The 21,393-nt window shown below is 34.7% G+C and overlaps 1 protein-coding gene across 1 annotated transcript; it reads left to right on the forward strand.

The window, feature by feature from the left end:
* Positions 1 to 3,069: 3,069 nt before the first annotated feature.
* On the forward strand, positions 3,070 to 4,495 carry LOC111904129 (probable xyloglucan endotransglucosylase/hydrolase protein 7). Its single transcript, XM_023899906.3, has 4 exons — positions 3,070 to 3,309; positions 3,441 to 3,541; positions 3,622 to 3,818; positions 3,896 to 4,495. The coding sequence occupies exons 1-4, from the start codon at positions 3,117 to 3,119 to the stop codon at positions 4,284 to 4,286; spliced, it is 882 nt and encodes a 293-aa protein (XP_023755674.1). The 5' UTR covers positions 3,070 to 3,116; the 3' UTR covers positions 4,287 to 4,495.
* Positions 4,496 to 21,393: the final 16,898 nt, after the last annotated feature.

The following is a 21,393-nucleotide window of genomic DNA, read 5'->3' on the forward strand; positions in this document are numbered from 1 at the left end:
GACTCGAAGAGTTGTTCATTCAACTCGGCGAGTCATAGACTGGGCAAGTTCTTAAGTTAGCGATGAACTCGACGAGTTCAAGAAGGAACTCGGCGAGTCAGATAAAGATGGCCCCGATGTTATGATTGAAGGAGAACCCGTTGAGTTTTGCTAGACTCGACGAGTGGAGGCGGGGTTTTGTGTGGGATTAGAGAAGCATGGATTCGACGAGTTGGTAGGCCAACTCAGCGAGTCAGGTCAACTGAATGTTGACTTTGACCAATGTTGACTTTGACTGAACTTGGGCTAACCCTGTTTAGGGTTGTATGTGATATGTGCTGACTTGAAGGTTGTCGTGTAGGGATCAAGGAGTCGTTGGGAGTCAATGTGTGCGCCGAGGATAGTTCAGACACTGCACGACATTGAGGTGAGTTACCTTCTAGTAGGGGTGGGTCAAAGGCCACAATGTCGGCCCACCACAAAGGGGAATTCAGAAGATAATCGTCTTTGTGATAATTATCTTGGTCTGGTTATATGAGTAGTATGTTATGTGTATGGTAGGGATTAGTTTCCCTGACAGTGGTCCTTAGGACCCAAGGGTAGGTCAGTACCCGGATATGCGTGACTGTATGCTTATACCTGTTGATTGTATGCTAGTAGTAGGGGGGTGAAGTAGTCCCCAGTTACCGGTTGAAAGATATCGATGATGGTTACCAGTTGAAAGATACTGATGAAGGTTACCGGTTGAAAGATACCGACGATATGGTATGGTATGTGGTATGATGGGGGAACTCACTAAGCTTCATGTTTACAGTTTTGGTTTTGGTTTCAGGTACCTCTTCGTCGAAAGGAAAAGAGCCGACGGTGTAGTAGCGCATCACACACACACACATGTTTCCGCAATAAGTTTTTTGGACTGTACTCTGATTTTCAATACTTATGATGTTATGGTTGAAATACAACATTATGATTTTGTAATGAATGTTTTATTGACAATGTTTTGGTAAAATGTTTGCTAAATGCGTTAATTCAAAAATGAAATTTTTGGCCTTGAAATTTGGGTCGTTACATCTACACCATAGAAAAGAGAAACTATGTGCATTGATTCCTTTCTTTTTCTGATTCTACTCTAAAAAGTGAAGGAGACGAAAGAAAACATGTGTGAATGAACAAAAGACAAATTTTAGACATCGATTCCTTAGGATCCTCTGTTCACCTGCTATTCAAATTAAAAGAGGAAGGAATTTCGATTTCTATTCTTGTCGAAACACAAACACATAAAACCAAACCCAAATTTAAATATACTAATATGGACGAATCGGGATCTATGAACAAATGGAGTGCCAAACGTCGATGCTGATTTCATCGATTTTGTTTATGATTTCATCGGTGTTTGTCGATTTTGTTTGTAGGTTTATGGGTAACCATTAATTCCGTTTCAAGGTTCATAAGTGTTCATCGATTCCGTTTGTGGGTTCATAGGTGTTCATCGATTTTGCTTTCAGAAGATAGTGAATTGATGAAGATAAAGATGTTTTGTAATGTTTGTGTTCTTGGTGTAAGCAACAGAGAGATGAGAGGGGGGGGGGGGGGGGGGGGGGGAGAGATAGAGGGGTAGAGGATGGTGGTTGTGGAATTTTTTATTTTTGAATACATTTATTTGAAAAATAAATAAAGAAAATATTTCAAAATTATATTTGAAGTTATGTTGGTCATTTGTAAAACTTTTACAATGCTAAGATGCTAAGATTATAGACCAAATCTACAACTCAAACATGCACCAAATAAGGAGTACAAAATTATTTGGTGAACCTTACCAAAGAAATCGACTAACCATATGTGACCATTTATACAGTTTTGTCTTTTTGTTACAATTACTTTTGCCAAAATGTTTACACAAATAAAAGCTAAGCTATTAGAAAATCGAATTCGTCATGTTTAATTCAACCTTCACCAAACTTTTCTCAGAGTATTAGTTCCACCTGTTACTGTCGGTCCCAATCTATATATTGAAGGATTTTGGGTCCAGTCTTTGGCCAGTCACAATGCACCAATCTTTAATGTAATCCATACTTATGATTGTATAAATTTTATCTTTATCCAATTATTGTTAACCAGTTATAACATAAATCTTTAACAATAATTGAGATCATCATTATCATTTTAACAAAATTCTACTGTTTTTGTGACTTTTATATAGTAGCTGATTTGTGTATAATAATTTATATTTATCATGGAAAATAGTTTATGTTTTATTAAAGTTGTATAACACATATAAAAAAATATTTATAATAACATGCATAATAGTTTATGTTTTATAAAAGTTTATAGCACATATAAAAAAATATTTATCATTATTATGTATGATAAAACGCTGTATGTACAAATTAGTTAATGATTAGTTAACCTAATTATATCTAAAAAGTACAAATCAGCTCTCTTCTTCGCATATGACAATAAAAATTAGTTAACCTTATTATATCTAAACAAAACCTATATATTAATGATTATTAAATCTTTTCTTTCAGAAAAGAATTCAATTTCCATTATTTTGTAACTAAGCAACAAATATAATTAAAACTGCTAACCGACAATAAGACGTGGCCAAAATATTTGACAAACTTGTTGTGTTGATGGTCTCCGGTTTAATTTAGTTACTTATATTAACTTTTTTTCCTAGTTTTGTTGATGTCTTTGTAAATATATTAATATTAAACTTTATAAAACTTATTGCCATTATTTTTTTTTCTTTTATATATCTATTAATTTTTTTTGGACATATTAAGTAAATCAGGTAATTTAAATCTAGCTTCATAAACATTTTCCTTAAACATGTATATTTAAAATATTTTATTTTCAATCATATTTTTGTCTCAAAACTAACTTTAAGGAACAAAGTCAAAATTATAGTCTAGTCAATCAAAAATCCAAAAAGACGATGTTTGGTAAGAGAACGGCGGGGTCCAATTGACGGCTTACTATTAGCTGTACAGAAAGTGATCCAAAATTTACAATGGACCCCCTTTACTATTCAAATACATCACTTTAAGTCCATACGAACTTATTCTATATATAACTCTCTCACCATTTCAAATTTTAGATACACAGAACACACACATCATTCTTTCATAGTAAAAATGACATATTCGTCAAGAATATCTCGAAAAACCATTGTTAATCTTTTCTTGATTGGATTTGTGACACTCTTGTTTGTGACAAATGCGAAGCCAACAACATTTCTTCAAGATTTTCGTGTGACATGGTCCGATTCTCACGTCAAACAACTTAATGGAGGAATGGGTATCCAGTTACTTCTTGACCAAAACTCTGGTACGTCAATTGTTTCAATACATGCATTCAAATTTTTGATGGTTATTCATTTGCATCAAGACATGTGACATGATGATCATCCTAAACTTGATACGTAAATTCATGATCATGGTTTTTATATGTTATTATAGGATGTGGGTTTGCTTCAAAAAGCAAATATTTGTTTGGACGTGTGAGCATGAAGATAAAGCTCATTCCAGGAGACTCTGCTGGCACTGTTACTGCTTTTTACGTATGACTTTTAATAATATATACTTGTTTGTGATTTGAGTCGATGGGTGTTTGCTAACTTTTCATGGTTTTTGGCTTTAGATGAATTCAGATACTGATAATGTGCGCGATGAGCTTGATTTTGAATTCTTGGGGAATCGAACTGGACAACCTTACTCGGTTCAAACAAATGTGTATGCACATGGAAAAGGAGATAGAGAACAAAGGGTTAACCTATGGTTTGACCCTGCTGCTGACTTCCACGTTTACTCCATCCTATGGAATCATCACCATGTAGTGTAAGTGCAACTCAATTATGTGTTCAAAGCATTATCTAGTTTGAAAATTACAAACAAACAATTCATCATTTGTGTAGGTTTTCAGTCGATGAAGTGCCTATAAGAGTATACAAAAACAATGAAGCAAAAGGTGTTCCATTTCCAAAATTTCAACCAATGGGAGTCTTCTCTACATTATGGGAAGCAGATGATTGGGCAACAAGGGGTGGGCTTGAAAAAATTGATTGGAGCAAAGCACCATTTTATGCATACTACAAAGACTTTGATATTGAGGGGTGCCCTTCCCCAGGGCCAAGTTCCTGTGCATCCAACTCGGCCAACTGGTGGGAGGGCACCAGTTACCAGCAACTCGATGCTCTTGCCGCCCGTCGATACAAGTGGGTCCGAATGAATCATATGGTCTATGACTACTGTACCGACAAACATCGGTACCCAGTTACCCCACCTGAATGTATGGATGGAATTTAAAGAATTATCAATATTACCATACTCATATGCTCCTAAAACGGGGTTATTGTTCATATAATGGGAATGTGTTGATATATTATCCATGCGATGGGATGGGTGTAAGAAAAGAAAACAATTATTGTTTTTTCGTGTATTTCTTGTATATGTACTTGTCGCAAATTGAATAAGACAATCCAATAATTGTGAAATGACATGTTAAATATTTAATATATTCTTGACTTTTTTTCATTTTTCTTGATGTGAATAACTTTTTTTATTATTCTATGCCACATGATCGGGAATCACATATATATGATAATTAGATAGTCACAATGTATGATTAATGATATTACATGTAACAATGCCAAATTACTGTAAAATGTAACGATGTCTTTTTCAATATATTAATGTAATTTCTTAAACGGGAAGTGAAAATCTAAAAGAAGCTAAAACGTAAGATTGGGTAATGATTATGTAATACAATAATTGAATTGGACCCACAAGGGTTCTATAAGTTATGTGAGAGACACGTTCGTGTAAAGGAAGTGGTCACAAGTCTACGCACGTGCACATTAAGGTGATGATCGGTGGTTGTCGGAGAGCAAATACACTGTAACTTTATCCTCTTTCTATCCCATGCAATTCTATGACGCAAGTACATGTTTTCATGCACAAGGGACCAAAGTAAATAGTGAATACGATGATACAATAATACAAGTCTTTATGCACACGGATCCAAAGTATGTGAGATTTTGTTCATGACTTACAGGTTAAATTGGATTATAATTAAATAATAGGCAAGACCTTCAATAATGTTTGGGCTGATATTTGGGCTAAGGTCTTCATACGATGGGAGTGTAGTAAGGGAACATATTCGGCTATGTGAAGTGAACTGAAAACAGAGAAAGTCCCATTGTCCATGTCCATTTGTTAATTGTTGGCCCTTTAATTTGGTTTTTGGTAACTACAAAACTGGAAACGAACAAGAAGATCAATCTAGGACTTGTCTGGAGAAAAGATCGATATCAAACAGTTTACATTGATATCCGACTGAAAAAAGATTGGTCTTGAGAAAAACCAGAACGATAAAAGACGAACCCGAGACAGTTTGGGTTGTCCGGTCTGAAAAAAACAAACAATTCCGAGACGGGTTACGAGATTGACACGAGACTGGTTCCAAGACCGAAACAAGACCTGTTTAAAAATAAACTGAGAGCCAAATTTATAAACATATCATTTTTATGTTAATTAGATATTTTTTCAATCACATATTACCAAACTTCTTCTCTCTTGTTTTTTTCTTAAATTTTAGTGTATCATTTTTAGTAAATTTTAATTTATCATTATAGTGTTAATTACACATTGGTTAACGACAAAACTCGAAATGAAAAAAAAAATAGAAACCAGAAAAGATCGAAACCGGTCCAAAAAAGACCGATATAAGAAAAGACCGCACCGAAAAAAAACCGGTCCAAGACTGCCCGGGATGCATCCAAAAAAATATCAAACAGTTTCAAGATTGACCTAATATCGGTCTGGAACGACATACATCTCTAAACAAAGCACACGAGTGAAGCTAATCATATATACTTATAAAGATAACATTTTTCTTGTTTAATTAAAATATTTTTCCTACATAATGATAACATTTTTATGTTTGTTTACTCATATTTGTTTATGTTATTAGAAAACAAAATGTATATAAAATGACTACTTCAATTTCACATAGGAATCGATACCACTAGAGAGGTATGTTGTTTTTAACCAGTGGTAGGAGATCCACATACCATTTTTAATTATTTATATTAATACTTAGTAATATCTATTTTATATTTGTATTCACCTTTATTTTTAATTACAAATTGCGGAAGACGATTGTTGGGGCACCAACATAAAGTCAAAGGTAGGTCTGGCAAAATATATAATTAAAATTAAATATCATATTTACTAATCGACTTATTTTAAAACTATTGATGACATTTATATATAATGATATATTTTGTATGACTTCATTCTCAATTTTCATTGTTTAATATTTGAAAATTTATATATGAAACCTTGGATGTTTTGGTGTAATATAAATAGTGTAATACAATGTTTATTAGTTCAATATTGTTTATTAATAGCTCATTCAAAATAACTTATTTCTTATTTTATCTAAAAAATAATATCGGACATAAGAAAAGTAGATTATATTAATGTTGTCACACCCCGAAAACCGATGGAGGAAACATTTCCGGGGTTGACTCCACGTTGAGTATCAAATCCAATGCACATAGTAAGTAAAGTAAACAACCATTACATTACATATATAAAAGTTTACATTTGTTTCAAAAGTAAAGTTGTACAAGTGTGATACATAGTATATATAAACAAAAGTGAGACGAGCCTTCTGCGCACTCCGTCTTCGCCAAAAGGAATCATCGGGTACCTGTCTAATGCGGACCTGAGAATACAAGCAGTTTGAAAATCAGCATAACGCTGGTGAGTTCATAAGCGGTTTTGTTTTGTGAAAAATGTACAAGTTCCTTTCCATTTCTGAAAATGTTACACACCAAGAAAATCTCATATTTTCTTATAATTTGGTTATTGAATCCCAAAATGTAATGTAAAGATGTACACTGAAAACATGTTTACCCTTGTGAAATGTAAAGTTTAGTTATCTGGTTTATTACACTTTTCTAGTTATGTACAAATGTTCCCCAGGAAAATCCCATATTTTCCTGAATGTTGGTTATCAACTGTGAAAGATGTATTAGTTTTAACACATATATAAAACTAATATTTACAAAGTAAATTAATTACTTTATTCATTATTACTATTAAGTAAATCTCTGTTATCCTAATTGTGAGTTCCATAACCATACGATAGACTAGATATGACAATAAATAGTCCACATCACCTTATGACTTTCGTCACCCTTGAACCTTTCGGTTCGGCTGTAGCTAGCAGCCAGGTGTGGGGTAGTCAGCCCCGTATAGATCTATACACTCAAGTCACGCTCCCTATCTAAGAGATTCTGGTTACATATGCGGTCCTCCACTCGCGTATCTCTGTGGAATGTTCACCGAGGACGTGTCTCCAATTATATAGGATTAACAAATTTACTAGTAATAATACAATAATCCTCCACTCGCGTATCTCTGTGGAGTGTTACCGAGGACAAAACAGTGTACTAAGTTTTTATGTTAAAGGTTCAGATGTCATGCTTTTAACTAATAAAATATGGAAACCATTTGTGAAATATAAAACATAACAGCTTATAACTAATTTCACAAGTAATGTGTATGATTATCCTGCAAGTTTCAAACGGTTATCTGTTACGATTATCAATGTTAAAAGCATATGAATTATGAAACACATACATGTAAAAAAAGTTTTTAAGTACAAGTACCCCTTGCACTTTGCTTGTATTCCCCCCCTGAAAACAGTGAAAACATTGAAAAAGGGTAGGGGTATGAACTCACCAGACAAGAAAACGTGACTGTTTGGATGCTAAACGTTAGTTCAGGGCTTGTTAACGCACGAGGTTCCTATGTAATATGAAATAATATACAAATGTATCTAATTAGATTTTAAACCACTAATTAGATATGATAATACATTCCAATGAGCGAAAACACTTCAAATCAAGTGTTTGGAGTGACCCAGGTGACATCTACGGACTTGTATGGCTTAGGAATGGAGTTTACTCTTCAAGAGTAAACTCTTAGAAGATTTTACGGCCCTAAGACCATAATCACATGAGTTCACGGCCGTGAACTCATGGTTGGTTGGTTTAATGGTGCCAAAAGGTCAAATAACACTTGGGAAATGTTGGGATGAATTTATCTAAGGCTTAGGAATGAATTAAATCACCAATAACACCATCAAAGGGAGTTTACGGCCCTAAACATGGAGTTTACGGCCGTAAGCTCCTATACTTCTCTTGAATTGATGATTTAATTACCTTAGACCAATCACATGTGATTCAAACAATTTTTACAAGCCTTAGGATGAATTTAGGGCACCTTTTGACCTATGTTTATGAGTTTACGGCCCTGGAACCTATTCTTGGGGGGTTATGGCTGTAAAATCTCAAATGAAGAGTTTTTATTATGTTTAAGGTCCCCAAATTAATTTTGGTTGGTTCTAGGATTTATTCCAAGGCTAATGGTGTGTTTAAATGGCTTTTAAACACTTGGTTTTGAGTTTACTCTCCATGAATGATGAGTTTATGTCCCAAGCATGTTCTTGGGCATTAAACTCATGTTTACTCCTCAAAAACCATGTTTAAGGTGTCCTAAGTCCGAAGTGGTAAGCCATAAAGTCATATCTAAGTCCCAAAGTTGGTTACGAGGGGTTTTAAGGCTCAAAAACCCAATTTATTTGAGTTTACGGCCCAAGCATGCTCTAGGGCCGTAAACTCATGAAGATGGTCCTCAATCAATGTTTAAACTCGGATTTGAAGGCTAAAGAGGTTGAACAACAAGTTAGGGAAGTTACCTTAAGGATTTGAAGCCTTAAATCAATGTTTTTGGACCTTAAATTTGGATTGAGGAGAGAGGTTAGAGAGAGAGCAAAAGCTTCAAATGAGAGCTTAAACCTCTTTAAATAGTGTCTAAGATTTGGACATGGTGGAATTCTACCTGATACCGACGTTAGACGTAGCTTTTGGTCGCACCCGATCAAGTTGCCGTAACCCGATATGGTTGATTCTAAAAATTTTCCGATTACTAGAATGGGGTGTTAAAATGAGTTCTAAATGCATCGGGACACCCATTAAGTCATAATAATAATCTCAAATTAATGAATTAATTTAATTGTGTAAACGGAAACGAAATTGAAAACGACGAATAGATTATCGAAATGGGCTACAAAAAGGATTACAAATAATGGAACAAACTTCGGGTTGTCACATTATCCCCCTGTTAGAGGGAATTTCATCCCGAAATTCAGAATTAAGATACAAATCATGGGTTCGAAAAGAGATGCGGATACTTCTGTTTCATCGAGTCTCCACGCTCACAAGTGAACTCTGGTCCCCGCTTGGCATTCCAGCGAACCTTCACTATCGGGATGCTGCTTTGCTTTGTACATTTGATCTCTCGATCCATGATTTCGATCGGCTCCTCCACGAAGTTCAGGTTTTCATTGATCTCGATCTCATCTAAGGGAATCCCTAGGGTTTCATCGGATAAGCACTTCTTGAGATTTGAAACATGGAAGACGGGATGGATGTTGCTGAGCTCATGAGGTAAACGAAGTTTATAGGCTACCGGACCGACCCTGGCGAGGATCTCGAAGGGTCCAATGTACCTCGGATTAAGTTTTCCACGCTTTCCGAAGCGTACCATGCCTTTCCAGGGCGAGACCTTCAACAGGACACGGTCTCCAACCTAGAATTCCAGAGGTTTCTGACGATTATCTGCGTAACTCTTTTGGCGATCTCGTGAAGCTTTCAATCGTTCCCGGATTTGGATGATCTTCTAGGTGGTTTCACGGATGATTTCAGGACCAGTGAGAGCACTGTCGGGGACTCGACTCTTGGCTAGCTGCGTGTCCCCTACCTCGGCCCAGCACAGAGGGGATCTGCACTTGCGACCGTAGAGGGCCTCAAATGGAGCAGCCTTGATACTAGTGTGGTAACTGTTGTTGTACGAGAACTCGATCAAAGGCAGATGTGTGTCCCACGACTTTCCGAAATCGATAACACATGCTCTAAGCATGTCCTCCAGGGTCTGGATAGTTCTCTCACTCTGTCCATCAGTCTAAGGATGATAAGCCGTGCTCATGTCTAATTTGGTTCCAAGAGCCTTCTGGAGAGACTACCAAAATCTGGAGGTAAACCTGCTATCTCGATCAGAGATAATGGATGCAGGTACACCATACAGTCGGACTACCTCTTGGATGTAAATTCGCGCGAGTCTTTCCATCTTGAATGATTCTTTGATCGGAATGAAGTGAGCGGACTTTGTCAAACGATCGACAATTACCCAAATGGTGTCGTACCCACTCGGACACTTGGGTAACTTGGTGATGAAATCCATGTAATCATCTCCTATTTCCATTCGGGTATCTCGGGCTGCTGGAGCAGACCCGAGGGTTTCTGGTACTCAACTTTAACCTTGGCGCAAGTCAGGCACTTGCCCACGAACATAGCGATCTCAGCTTTCATGTTTGGCCACCAGTATTGTTTCTTGAGGTCCAGGTACATCTTATCCGAACCTGGGTGAACAGAGTATCTAGTCTTGTGTGCTTCCTCCATAACAATCTCCCTGAATCCTCCGGACTTTGGAATCCAGATTCCGTCCATGAAACAATAGACTCCGTCACCTCTGATCTCAAGTTTCTTATCCATTCCCCTCAAGGATTCGATTGACACGTTATCAGGTTTGAGGGCTTCTAACTGGGCTTCTCGGATTTGTATGGATAAGTGGGAATGGATAGTCATCGTCAGGGTCTTCACTTTTCGGCTTGAACTCTCCTTTCGGCTAAGGGCATCTACTACCACATTGGCCTTGTCGGGATGGTAACGGATTTCACACTCATAATCGCTGATTAGTTCTACCCATCGTCGTTGCCTCATTCAAGTCTTTCTGATCAAAGATGTGATGCAGGCTCTTATGGTTTGTGAAGATCGTACACTTGGTTCCGTAGAGATAATGTCTCCAAATCTTCAGTGCAAAGACTACGGCTCCTAACTCCAAGTCATGAGTGGTATAGTTGACCTCGTGTGCCTTCAGCTGTCTTGAGGCATATGCAATCACCTTTCCCCTTTGCATAAGCACATAACCTAAGCCTTGATTAGACGCATCGCAGAAAACAACGAAATCCTTTGTTCCTTTGGGCAAGGACAGGACCGGTGCGCTACACAAGGCTCACTTTAATGTTTGAAATGCGTTTTCTTGCTTTTCACCCCAACAAAAGGGTACACCTTTCTGTGTCAGAGTGGTTAGAGGTTTGGCGATTCTGGATAAATTTCCGATAATAGTCGGCGAGACCCAAGAATTGACGAATTTCTGTGGGTGTCTTCGGTGTCGACCAATTCTCTATCGCTTTTATCTTGGATGGATCCATGTGCATACCCTCTTCGCTTACCACATGACCGAGGAAAGTTACCTTCCGAATCCAGAATTCACACTTGGAAAATTTCGCATACAGCTTCTCGGATCTAAGGGTTTCCAACACTAGCCTCAAGTGTTGTTTGTGATCTTCTTCGCTTCTGGAGTAGACAAGTATGTCATCAATGAACACAATGACGAACTTGTCCAGATAAGGATGACACACCCGGTTCATCAGGTCCATGAACACTGCTGGTGCGTTGGTTAGACCGAAGGGCATCACTACGAACTCGTAGTGTCCATACCGATTCCTAAAAGCTGTTTTGGAAACATCACTCTCATGAACTCGTAGCTGATGGTACCCTGACCGAAGGTCTATCTTGGAGAAGTAACTGGCTCCTTGGAGTTGATCAAAGAGGTCATCTATTCGCGGAAGAGGATATCGATTTTTGACGGTCAACTTGTTCACCTCACGGTAGTCGATACACATCCAAAAGGATCCATCTTTCTTCTTAACGAACAATACCGGAGCTCCCCAGGGTGAGGAACTCGGTCTAATGAATCCTTTACTGAGCAACTCATTGAGCTGGCTAGATAACTCCTGCATTTCTGCTGGAGCTAAACGATATAGAGATTTCGCTACGGGGGTAGCTCCAGGAATTAGATCAATGCGGAATTCGACTTGACGCTCTGGAGGGATTCCTGGAAGTTCTTCGGGAAACACATCAGGAAAGTTACAGACTTCGGGGATGCTCGCGAGGTCCTTAACTTCCTGTTTCTCATTGATTACATGGTCTAGGAATGCTTGGCATTCCTTTCGCAAGTGTTTCTGAGCTTTGATGCAGGAAATGATGCGAAGACTGGAGTTGAGTTTATCGCCATAGATTATGAGAGTCTGACCCGAAGGAAGGTTGAGACGGATAGCTTTTTCGAAACAGAGGATATCAGCATGATTGGGACTCAACCAATCCATGCCAATGATGACATCAAAGCTCTTTATGGAAACCAACATAAGATCGATAGGAAATGAATGGTCCTTCAGGGTAAGGGTACAAACTATGAATACATCGCTAGCGCTCTCCTTCTCACCGTTAGCTATCTCGACAGTAAACGTTTCGGTAATGGTTGGGGATTAGGTTTTAAATTATGTTTGAACGTATGACTAACAAAGCTTCTTTCATCACCCGAATCGAAAAGAATACTAGCATAAGAGTTGTCAAGAAGGAACGTACCCGAAACAACAGTTGGATCGGTGACTGCCTCCTCCCGTCCCATGGCAGTTCCTTTTGAAGTGCCTGACCTCTCCACAATTATAGCAGGTTTGACCAACGCCTGCTCCCGAAGATTGATTTGCAGATTGGGCTGGTGCCGAGGTTGTGGTGGTATTTTCACTTGTCACACAGGGGAAGGTTACCAGCATACCTGCTGGTAGGAGTTTGAGTTGTAGATCCCACAAAAGAAGCAGCAGCAATGGGGGTAGTAGCAGCATGGACTGCTATAGTCTGATGTTTCTTTGAGGATCCCTAGGAAGATTGAACCTTTTTCTTCTTCCAGAACTTCCTTTTCTCACCACTCATCTTGGTCGGCTCAGGAGTGGTGGTTGTTTCCTCAACATCATCACTGTGGTCAATTAGGGTCTAAGCTAAACTCTTGGCGCTGTTATACGTATCTGGCCGTGCAACTAAGATGTTTCCCTTGGTTGGATGGGTCAGCCCCTAAATGAACCTCTCTATTTTTTTACTTTCCGGGGTAACCATTCCCGGGCAGAGGAGTGCAAGATCATCGAATCTAGAAGTGTATGCAGCAATATCGGAACCTTTCATCTTCAGGTTCCAGAGCTCGTGCTCTAATTTCTGCATTTCGCCCCAAGGGCAGTACTCAGCTAACAGGAGTTCTTTCATGGCTTCCCAACCCATGGCATTGGCTACAGGTAGGGTCAAGGATTTGAGTCGGCCATTCCACCAAGTCAGAGCTTTATCAATAAAGCAGGAAAGAGTTATAAGCGAGAAAGCAGGAAAGAGTTATCAAAGCAGATAAATTATCGCTAAAGGAATAATCAAGAATAACGTGTGAACGAGGATTTCTACAAGGGATTGGCATCGAGAAATACTCGCATAGTATTTCATGATTCGCTACGATACTGGCTCGATGTTTGTGGTATTAGGGTAAGTTTTAGGCATGCCGCATACCGCAGTCACTCCCAAGCACATGTTAGCCGTGTCTCGAATGAATATAGTTGGCCAGACTATATTGATCCTAGACACGACTACATAACTGCCCAGGTTTAACTGCAGTACACAACACCCATTTACTTATGTTTTGTTCTACTTGTAGTTACGGATCTCGACGGTTCGGTATACTTATATATTTTTGAAAATACTTATATTTTGAAGTATACTTGTAGTTCAGAGCACTTAGGCTCCTTAATGTTTATAGTCTTATACCATGTAAGGTTTGGTATACATTATTCACTACAAACAAGGGCTCTAATACCAATCTGTCACACCCCAAAAACTGAAGGCGGAAACATTTCCGGGGTTGACTCCACGTTGATTATCAAATCCAATGCACATAGTAAGTAAAGTAAACAGCCATTACATTACATATATAAAAGTTTACATTTGTTTCAAAAGTAAAGTTGTACAAGTGTGATACATAGTATATATAAACAAAAGTGAGACGAGCCTTCTGCGCACTTCGTCTTCGCCAAAAGGAATCATCGGGTAACTGGGGCCGTAAACTCATGAAGATGGTCCTAAATCAATGTTTAAACTCGGATTTGAAGGCTAAAGAGGTTGAACAACAAGTTAGGGAAGTTACCTTAAGGATTTGAAGCCTTAAATCAATGTTTTTGGACCTTAAATTTGGATTGAGGAGAGAGGTTAGAGATAGAGTAGTGAGAGAGAGCAAAAGCTTCAAATGAGAGCTTAAACCTCTTTAAATAGTGTCTACGATTTGGACACGGTGAAATTCTACCCGATACCGACGTTAGACGTGGCTTTTGGTCGCACCAGATCAAGTTGCCGTAACCCGATATGGTTGATTCTAAAATTTTTCCGATTACTAGAATAGGGTGTTAAAATGAGTTCTAAATGCATCGGGACACCCATTAAGTCATAATAATAATCTCAAATTAATGACTTAATTTAATTGCGTAAACGGAAACGAAATTGAAAACGACGAATAGATTATCGAAATGGGTTACAAAAAGGATTACAAATAATGGAACGAACTTCGGGTTGTCACAAATGTTATACAAAAACTTATAATATATATTGGATATTATAAAAAGTAATAGTAAACTTTATATGGTATGAACTAAATGTTAGATAGTATCAAAATATAAGTTGATGGATTTATATGGTATTTGATAATTCGGTTAATGCCCAAAATATAACTAAAAACGTAAATTTCAACGTATTTCTATTTTTTCCCATAATTATTTTAAATATTTAAAGTAGTTCTTGCGCAATACAGGAGGTTACGTCTAGTTGAAAAGTAAAAGAGATCATGCCATTTCTTTCCTCATTAAATTCAAGCATAAAAAACAGAAAAATCATTGACATTGATTCCTTTTTGTTTTTATCAATTTAATTGTTTAACTTAATTTTCATTTTTGTGTTTTGATATTATAAGCCACAAAATTTATAACTTATATATTTAATTTGTCTTTTGTTAGATTAAATAACTAATTTTACCTAGTTTGTGAGCAATAAATTAGTTTATTATTTGTATTTTTATATAGTTTGTGAACAAAATTTAATTCACTATTTGTAATTAAGAGGATTTTGATATTTTAGAAACTTTCAAAGATACTTTAACAAAGTATCACCCTTTGGTTAACATTTTTTAAAGGGCCAACACCAATTGATTTAATATATGTTAGTGTAGTTGATTTGGATAATCTTCGTTGTGATCCTTCTGAAAAATAAAAAATATTGAATTATAATGATAATCATAAAGATAAAATAAGGCATTGTTATTGACTTAACAGACCTTATCAATCACATGACCATATATTCCCAAAAGCAAAAAATGAGAATAAGCTATGAAATTGTGTCCTACCTAGTTTAATCAATATGGTAATTTGTTAGTGTAAGATAATAAATTGTTTCATAGATAAATAGTGAGCTTAAACCTCATATAAATATGATTACATAAGAGACCTAATCTAAACCCGAAATGACTTGGGCCTAAACCTTAGTCACTAACAGTTAGAGACCTAATCTAAACCTTAAATGACTTGGGCCTAAACCGTAATCACTAACAGTTAGAGTATAGTGTAAAGGCAAATAAAATATTTTTTATGTTGTTATTTATAAAGACATCATATTAGAGAGTAAGTTGGTAATGACGTATTTGTCACTAAGGGATTTGATGATTGGAACAATTTAGATAAAATTTTGAGCCATGTCAGTAAAGTTTAGTTTTAGTTATATAGCCTTAAAAGTGAAAAACTAGTGAAACAAAATTAGTCCATTTTTGTTACATTTCTTAAGCAAAGTAAAAGTGCAAGAACGAAACTACTTCCGATTAAATGACTTTGTTGAAGTGCGGACACATTTAAGGGACTGTTTGGCGGGATCTGAATTTTTAGGGTCTGAATTTTATTTTTAAGAGGTCTGAATTATTAAGAGGGTTTGAATTTTAAAGATCTGAATTTTAAATGTTGTTTGGTTAGATCATTTGAATTGTAGTGTTGAATGATTAAAATGACAATTTTACCCTAATATGTTGTTTTTTGCTAAACTCAATGTTTTTATATATAAAATAACTAAACCAAACATGCAAATTACCTCAAACCATTCATGAAAATAGTTTGCAAATTATCTCAAACCATTCTTGAAAATTATTTGGTTCTTCAACACCACATTCAACAAGTTTTTTGCTAAAGATGCACATTCAACAAGGTTTTTATCTAAGCACAACCAAGATGCTCCATGAACACTTTCTTTGCTCGAAAACAGAAGCCTCAATAATCGACAATCAATTGTCATCCATGTTCAACATGGATAAACATAAAATTTTGGTAAACTAAACATAAACATTCATGGAATTTAGTTATTTTTATACCCACCGAAACAAAATATATCATAACAAAAAACCATCAACTCATCCAAAAGGTCTAAAACCATAACTAATGTTCTTGGGTTCTAATATCTCATAGGGTTTTTAATCAATTGTTTACCTCTAGGGCTTTAAGCAACGTAACAACAACCTGGGAGTACGCTCGGAGCAACCTAGTGATTTTCATGGGAAAAAAGAAGAATCGATGTACCTACAACATAAGTCGAAGTCGTTGGCGGAGGCAAGAGGAAGTTGTCGGCGGCTTCGTCTATGGCAGAGGATGTTGGTGGCTTCGTCTGTGGCTGAGGCTATCGGCGAACCAGTGGAGCTGCTTGTTGCAAAAGAGATCGAGACGTAGGAGAAGGAATGATGATCGATGGAGTAGAAAATAGAAAGGGGAAAAAGAAGCGGATGAAATATTGAGGCACGACACATGCATACTTTTTTTTTATTCAAATCCATCTCAATGTCTGACCGAATAAGTGACAAAATTAAGGTTAAGATGTCAAAATAAGATTTAAACAAACGCTCTTAATTGGACAGATTCAAATTTGCCTTTTGTTAAGAGGCAATAAATAGAACTGTTCACTATTCGGATAAAACCAAATTATCCAGTTGGACAATTTGGATTGGACTATTTGGTTCGGATATTCGGATTTTTGGATTGGTTTTCAATAAAACCGAATTATTATTTTGGATTTCGGATTCGTTTTGGTTTATAAAATAAGAACCGAATAGTAAAAAAAACCGAATAAACATTTATTATTTATCTATTTATAATATATATCTATAGTTTTTTATTAATTTTGTAATTTATTTTTTCAAATAGGAACGTTTCACCCGATAAAAAAACATTAATATGCATTTTCACTCAAAAGTTTTCTATCTATAAAATATTTAACTATAATATATATTTTTATTAGTTGTTTATAAATTTCAAATGACAACTAAGTATTTGTTTTTGCTTCTTGTGTAGTAATATTATAATTATCTGTCGTTTTAAAATGTTCCAGTTTTTGAAAACCGAATTATAAAAACCGATCCAACCGAATGGTAATTGGATCGGATCAGATTGGATTTAAATTTAGTTTGGACTATTCAGATCTATGTTTTGAAAACCGAAATCAATTTGGATTCACTTGATTGGATCGAATCAAACTGATGCATCCAAACGAACAACCCCTAAATAATAGTTCATTACCATGTCATAGAGATGATGAATCGAAAACATCTTTAAATAGAGGACAACTCTAGGAACATAGAGGAAAATTCTAGAAAACAATAAAATTAATTCATAAATTTAGTCAGGATGTCCAAAGTTACATTAGAAAATGATTTGAAGAGTAATCAAGTGGTTTTACCAATGCTAAAGAAATATATTGTTTATTTCTTTTCACAAGAAATATGTGAATCTATCATTCAAGAAATTGGTGACCATGTATTCATATTATTAGTTGACAAGTCTAGTATTTATCAAAGAAAGAAAAAATAGATGTAATTTTGTGATATGTTGATAGATTTTGACTTGTTTTGGAGATATTTGTAGGCGTTGTCCATAAAACTGACATATCTTCAAAATCTCTTAAATATTCCATAGACATTATATATAAACTAACATATCTTCAAAATCTCTTAAATATTCCATAGACATTATATATTCTCAGCATAGATGCATATGAAAAAATATTAAAAAGACAAGATTATGATAGAACAAACAATATAGAAAACGAGTTTAATGATTTAAAACCTTTAATTTTAAGTGATAATATTTCGCCTACTTCAATTAGTGGTTGATGTGATTATAAGAAACCATAATGTTGGAAACTTCTTCAATATGATTTCCTTTGTTATAAATGTGGTTTGTGGTTCTTATCAATGAAAATATATTATTCTAGAAGGTTATAAAAAGATAGTGATAGATTGGTAACAAAGAAATTGAAAACGGGATAAATTTTAACCAATAACTTTCACTAATACGAGTCGAAGATACATGTTAGGTTCTCATTATAAATCAATGTCAACTTTCGTTTCTCTACCCCCGGAGGTTCTTAATAAACTTGCATATGTTGGAAAGGAAGGTAAAAAAAATGTATTCAGTTGGAACCAAGCACATGATTTGTTGGAAATGAGGTTGGCTAAAAAGACACTCCAATTTTCCATTTACACACCCCATTTGATTTTTAAGATTTTTTATTGGTTAAATTTTCATTGTTTTTTGAAAAAGTAAATTGTAAATAATTTATTATAGGTTGAATTTTAATAAAAATGTTTACATGGTGTCTAAGGGGTGTCAATTTAGCAATACCCATTGGAAATATGCCCATGGTAACAGCAAGTTATTGAGTTTTTTTAACTAGCAGGGTCCTTTTAGGTTACATGTAAGATATGATTTAAGCTAAAAATGGAACTAGTTTGTTAAACATATTATGGGTTAACTTGAAACTAAAAATTAAAACATAGACTATTCTATTCTACTTTGACTAGTTGCAAGTAAGAACAACAATTAATAACTGAGGAGGTTAGGGAATATTTTCATGCATGCATTAGTATGCATGTTGACTTAGTTGTGAAATAATTTGCCTTCTTGGAAGAAGCATTTTTTACATAAAACAAGACTTTATCAAACTGACACACACTCACTCACACACACACTCTTTCTCTTTATATATATATATATATATATATATATATATATATATATATATATATATATATATATATATATATACTATTCATTCTCTTTCTAAAATTTGAACACACATATAATGTGTTATTGGTGTTCTAGAAGAAAGTATTTAAGAGTTTAATCAATGAGAATGCGTAAAAAAGTGCTTAATCAATTTTCTTGAGTGCAACTACATTAGATCAGTTTTTGGTTTAGGCCATCCCTCATCCAAGACAAGCAAGAAATCGGCTTACACACATCATCTAAGAGAGGTATATTTTGAATCATGGATATGTGTTCTTCTATTGCTTAAAGTTCTCTTAAACAAGGTCCTTGATGTGTTATGATGAGCAAAAAAAATCATGTATGTTTTGCTTTGTGACATGCATAAAAGATTAACCTAAACCAACAGTGATAACAGCGGTGTTAGAGTCACCGTTCTAGATTTTTAACACAAAAAATAATCGCTTTTTTTTAAAGATGTGGTATATTGATGGTGTACACAAAAGTAAAAATGTATGTATGGTGCATGCACCTCCAATCTCATGTTTTGAGCAAAGAAACAATTTCTACTTGATTAGTTAAATGTTTTTCCCCAACGATTTTAATTCACATTGTATTTGGTTAATTTAACTTTTATATGAGAAGCTAAACTAATATATATATATATATATATATATATATATATATATATATATATATATATATATATATATATATATATATATATATATATATATATATAAACATTGCAAAATTATAGTATTATTGTTTTTCCTAAAGTTGCAATCTTTATTAAAATGTTCTTAAAAGCTACCGAAAAAGGCAACTACTTGTAGAAAGTGCTAATGTTGAGCATGGTTGTAGAACTCGCTACTCGGTACCTACTCGACCGACTACCGAGTAGCGAGTAGTCGGGAGTACTCGGGGAGTACTCGGATTCGGTCATTCATATAAAAATATTTTTAGGGAAACTATATATGTCAAAATCATAAGTTAAAACCATGAGTTGAATGAAATATATAACAAAATTAGATACATGTGAACACACAAAAACTAAAAAAACACACAATGGTCCCACTTCATGAATAATTATTGATAATTTAAGATATATATATATATATATATATATATATATATATATATATATATATATATACATATATATATATATATATATATATATATATATATATATATATATATATATATATATATATATATATATATATGCAGTAATAATCACATATGTGTGTGTTAAATAATAAATCATTAAGTATATTATACATAATAAAAACCGAGTTGCCTGATTTTTACAACATTGTTCGCTTCAATAAGGGGCCAATCGGGGAGTACTCGGATTTTTTAACTCGCCTCGGTCAAGGGCCGAGTAGCAAGTACTCGGACGAGTACTCGGCCAACTCAATGAGTTTTACAACACTGATGTTGAGAAGTATATTGCATTAGAATTTGTTAAGAATGGAAATGCTAAGGCAATTGTTTCGCTAGAAAGTGTTGCATTTGTTCAGCCTAACGCTACATTTTCTCAAAAGTGTTGCAAGTTGTTACAATAACGCCTTTTGTGAAATAATAGTGTTGTTTTATTATATGGAAGCAGTAGTATTTTGTCTCGACTAGACCTTTACGTGTGATGTTTGGTTAGTTGTTTTTATTTATTAAAACTAGTTTATAACCCGTGGGAACCACGCTTACAAAATTAATTAAACTTTCTAAGTAAAAACTCAAAACTATTAATCAATAATTTTGAATAACTTATTAAATAAAATATATTTTTTTAGTTATATATAAAATTATAATCGTTGATTCATATAAATACGTAAAATATATCATCTTATAATTTGTATAAATTTTATTTTATTATAATTGGTATAAATTTTATTTTATTTTAATTCTAATATTATTAATTTAATGTAATTAAAATATGATTTAAATTTTGAATTTTGAAATTTGAAATGAAGAATTAATAGATTGACAAGTGTTAAAATATTAATTACAAGTGTCAATAGATTGACAAGTGTCATGATATTAATTACAATGTCTAACATGGTGACACATGGCAAAAGAGCTACTCTTTTATTAGAATAAAGATTATAATTTTTGCAAGTTGCATGTCGTGTTAATTGTTTACTCCTAATATGGAAATTCATTTAAATTATATTTATTATATATTAGTCAGGAAATTTGTATTTGAATAATAAATGTGACAAAAGAAGACCGTTTTTTTATTTACTTATTTTATATAGTTTATTTTAGCATTTTTTTGCCTATTTTGTTGTTATTTGCATTGCATATTCTAACCCTTTTTTGTTTTGGATCGTATTGAGTACTTTC

Source organism: Lactuca sativa, chromosome 4, assembly GCF_002870075.4.
Source record: "Lactuca sativa cultivar Salinas chromosome 4, Lsat_Salinas_v11, whole genome shotgun sequence".
Classification (NCBI taxonomy): Eukaryota; Viridiplantae; Streptophyta; class Magnoliopsida; order Asterales; family Asteraceae; genus Lactuca; species Lactuca sativa.

Bases quoted from the DNA above. Each gene is read 5' to 3' on its own strand.
- LOC111904129 (XM_023899906.3), top strand. From the start codon at position 3,117: ATGACATATTCGTCAAGAATATCTCGAAAAACCATTGTTAATCTTTTC. The intron at 3,310-3,440 runs GTACGTCAATTG...ATGTTATTATAG, and splicing joins ACTTCTTGACCAAAACTCTG to GATGTGGGTTTGCTTCAAAA. The intron at 3,819-3,895 runs GTAAGTGCAACT...TCATTTGTGTAG, and splicing joins TGGAATCATCACCATGTAGT to GTTTTCAGTCGATGAAGTGC.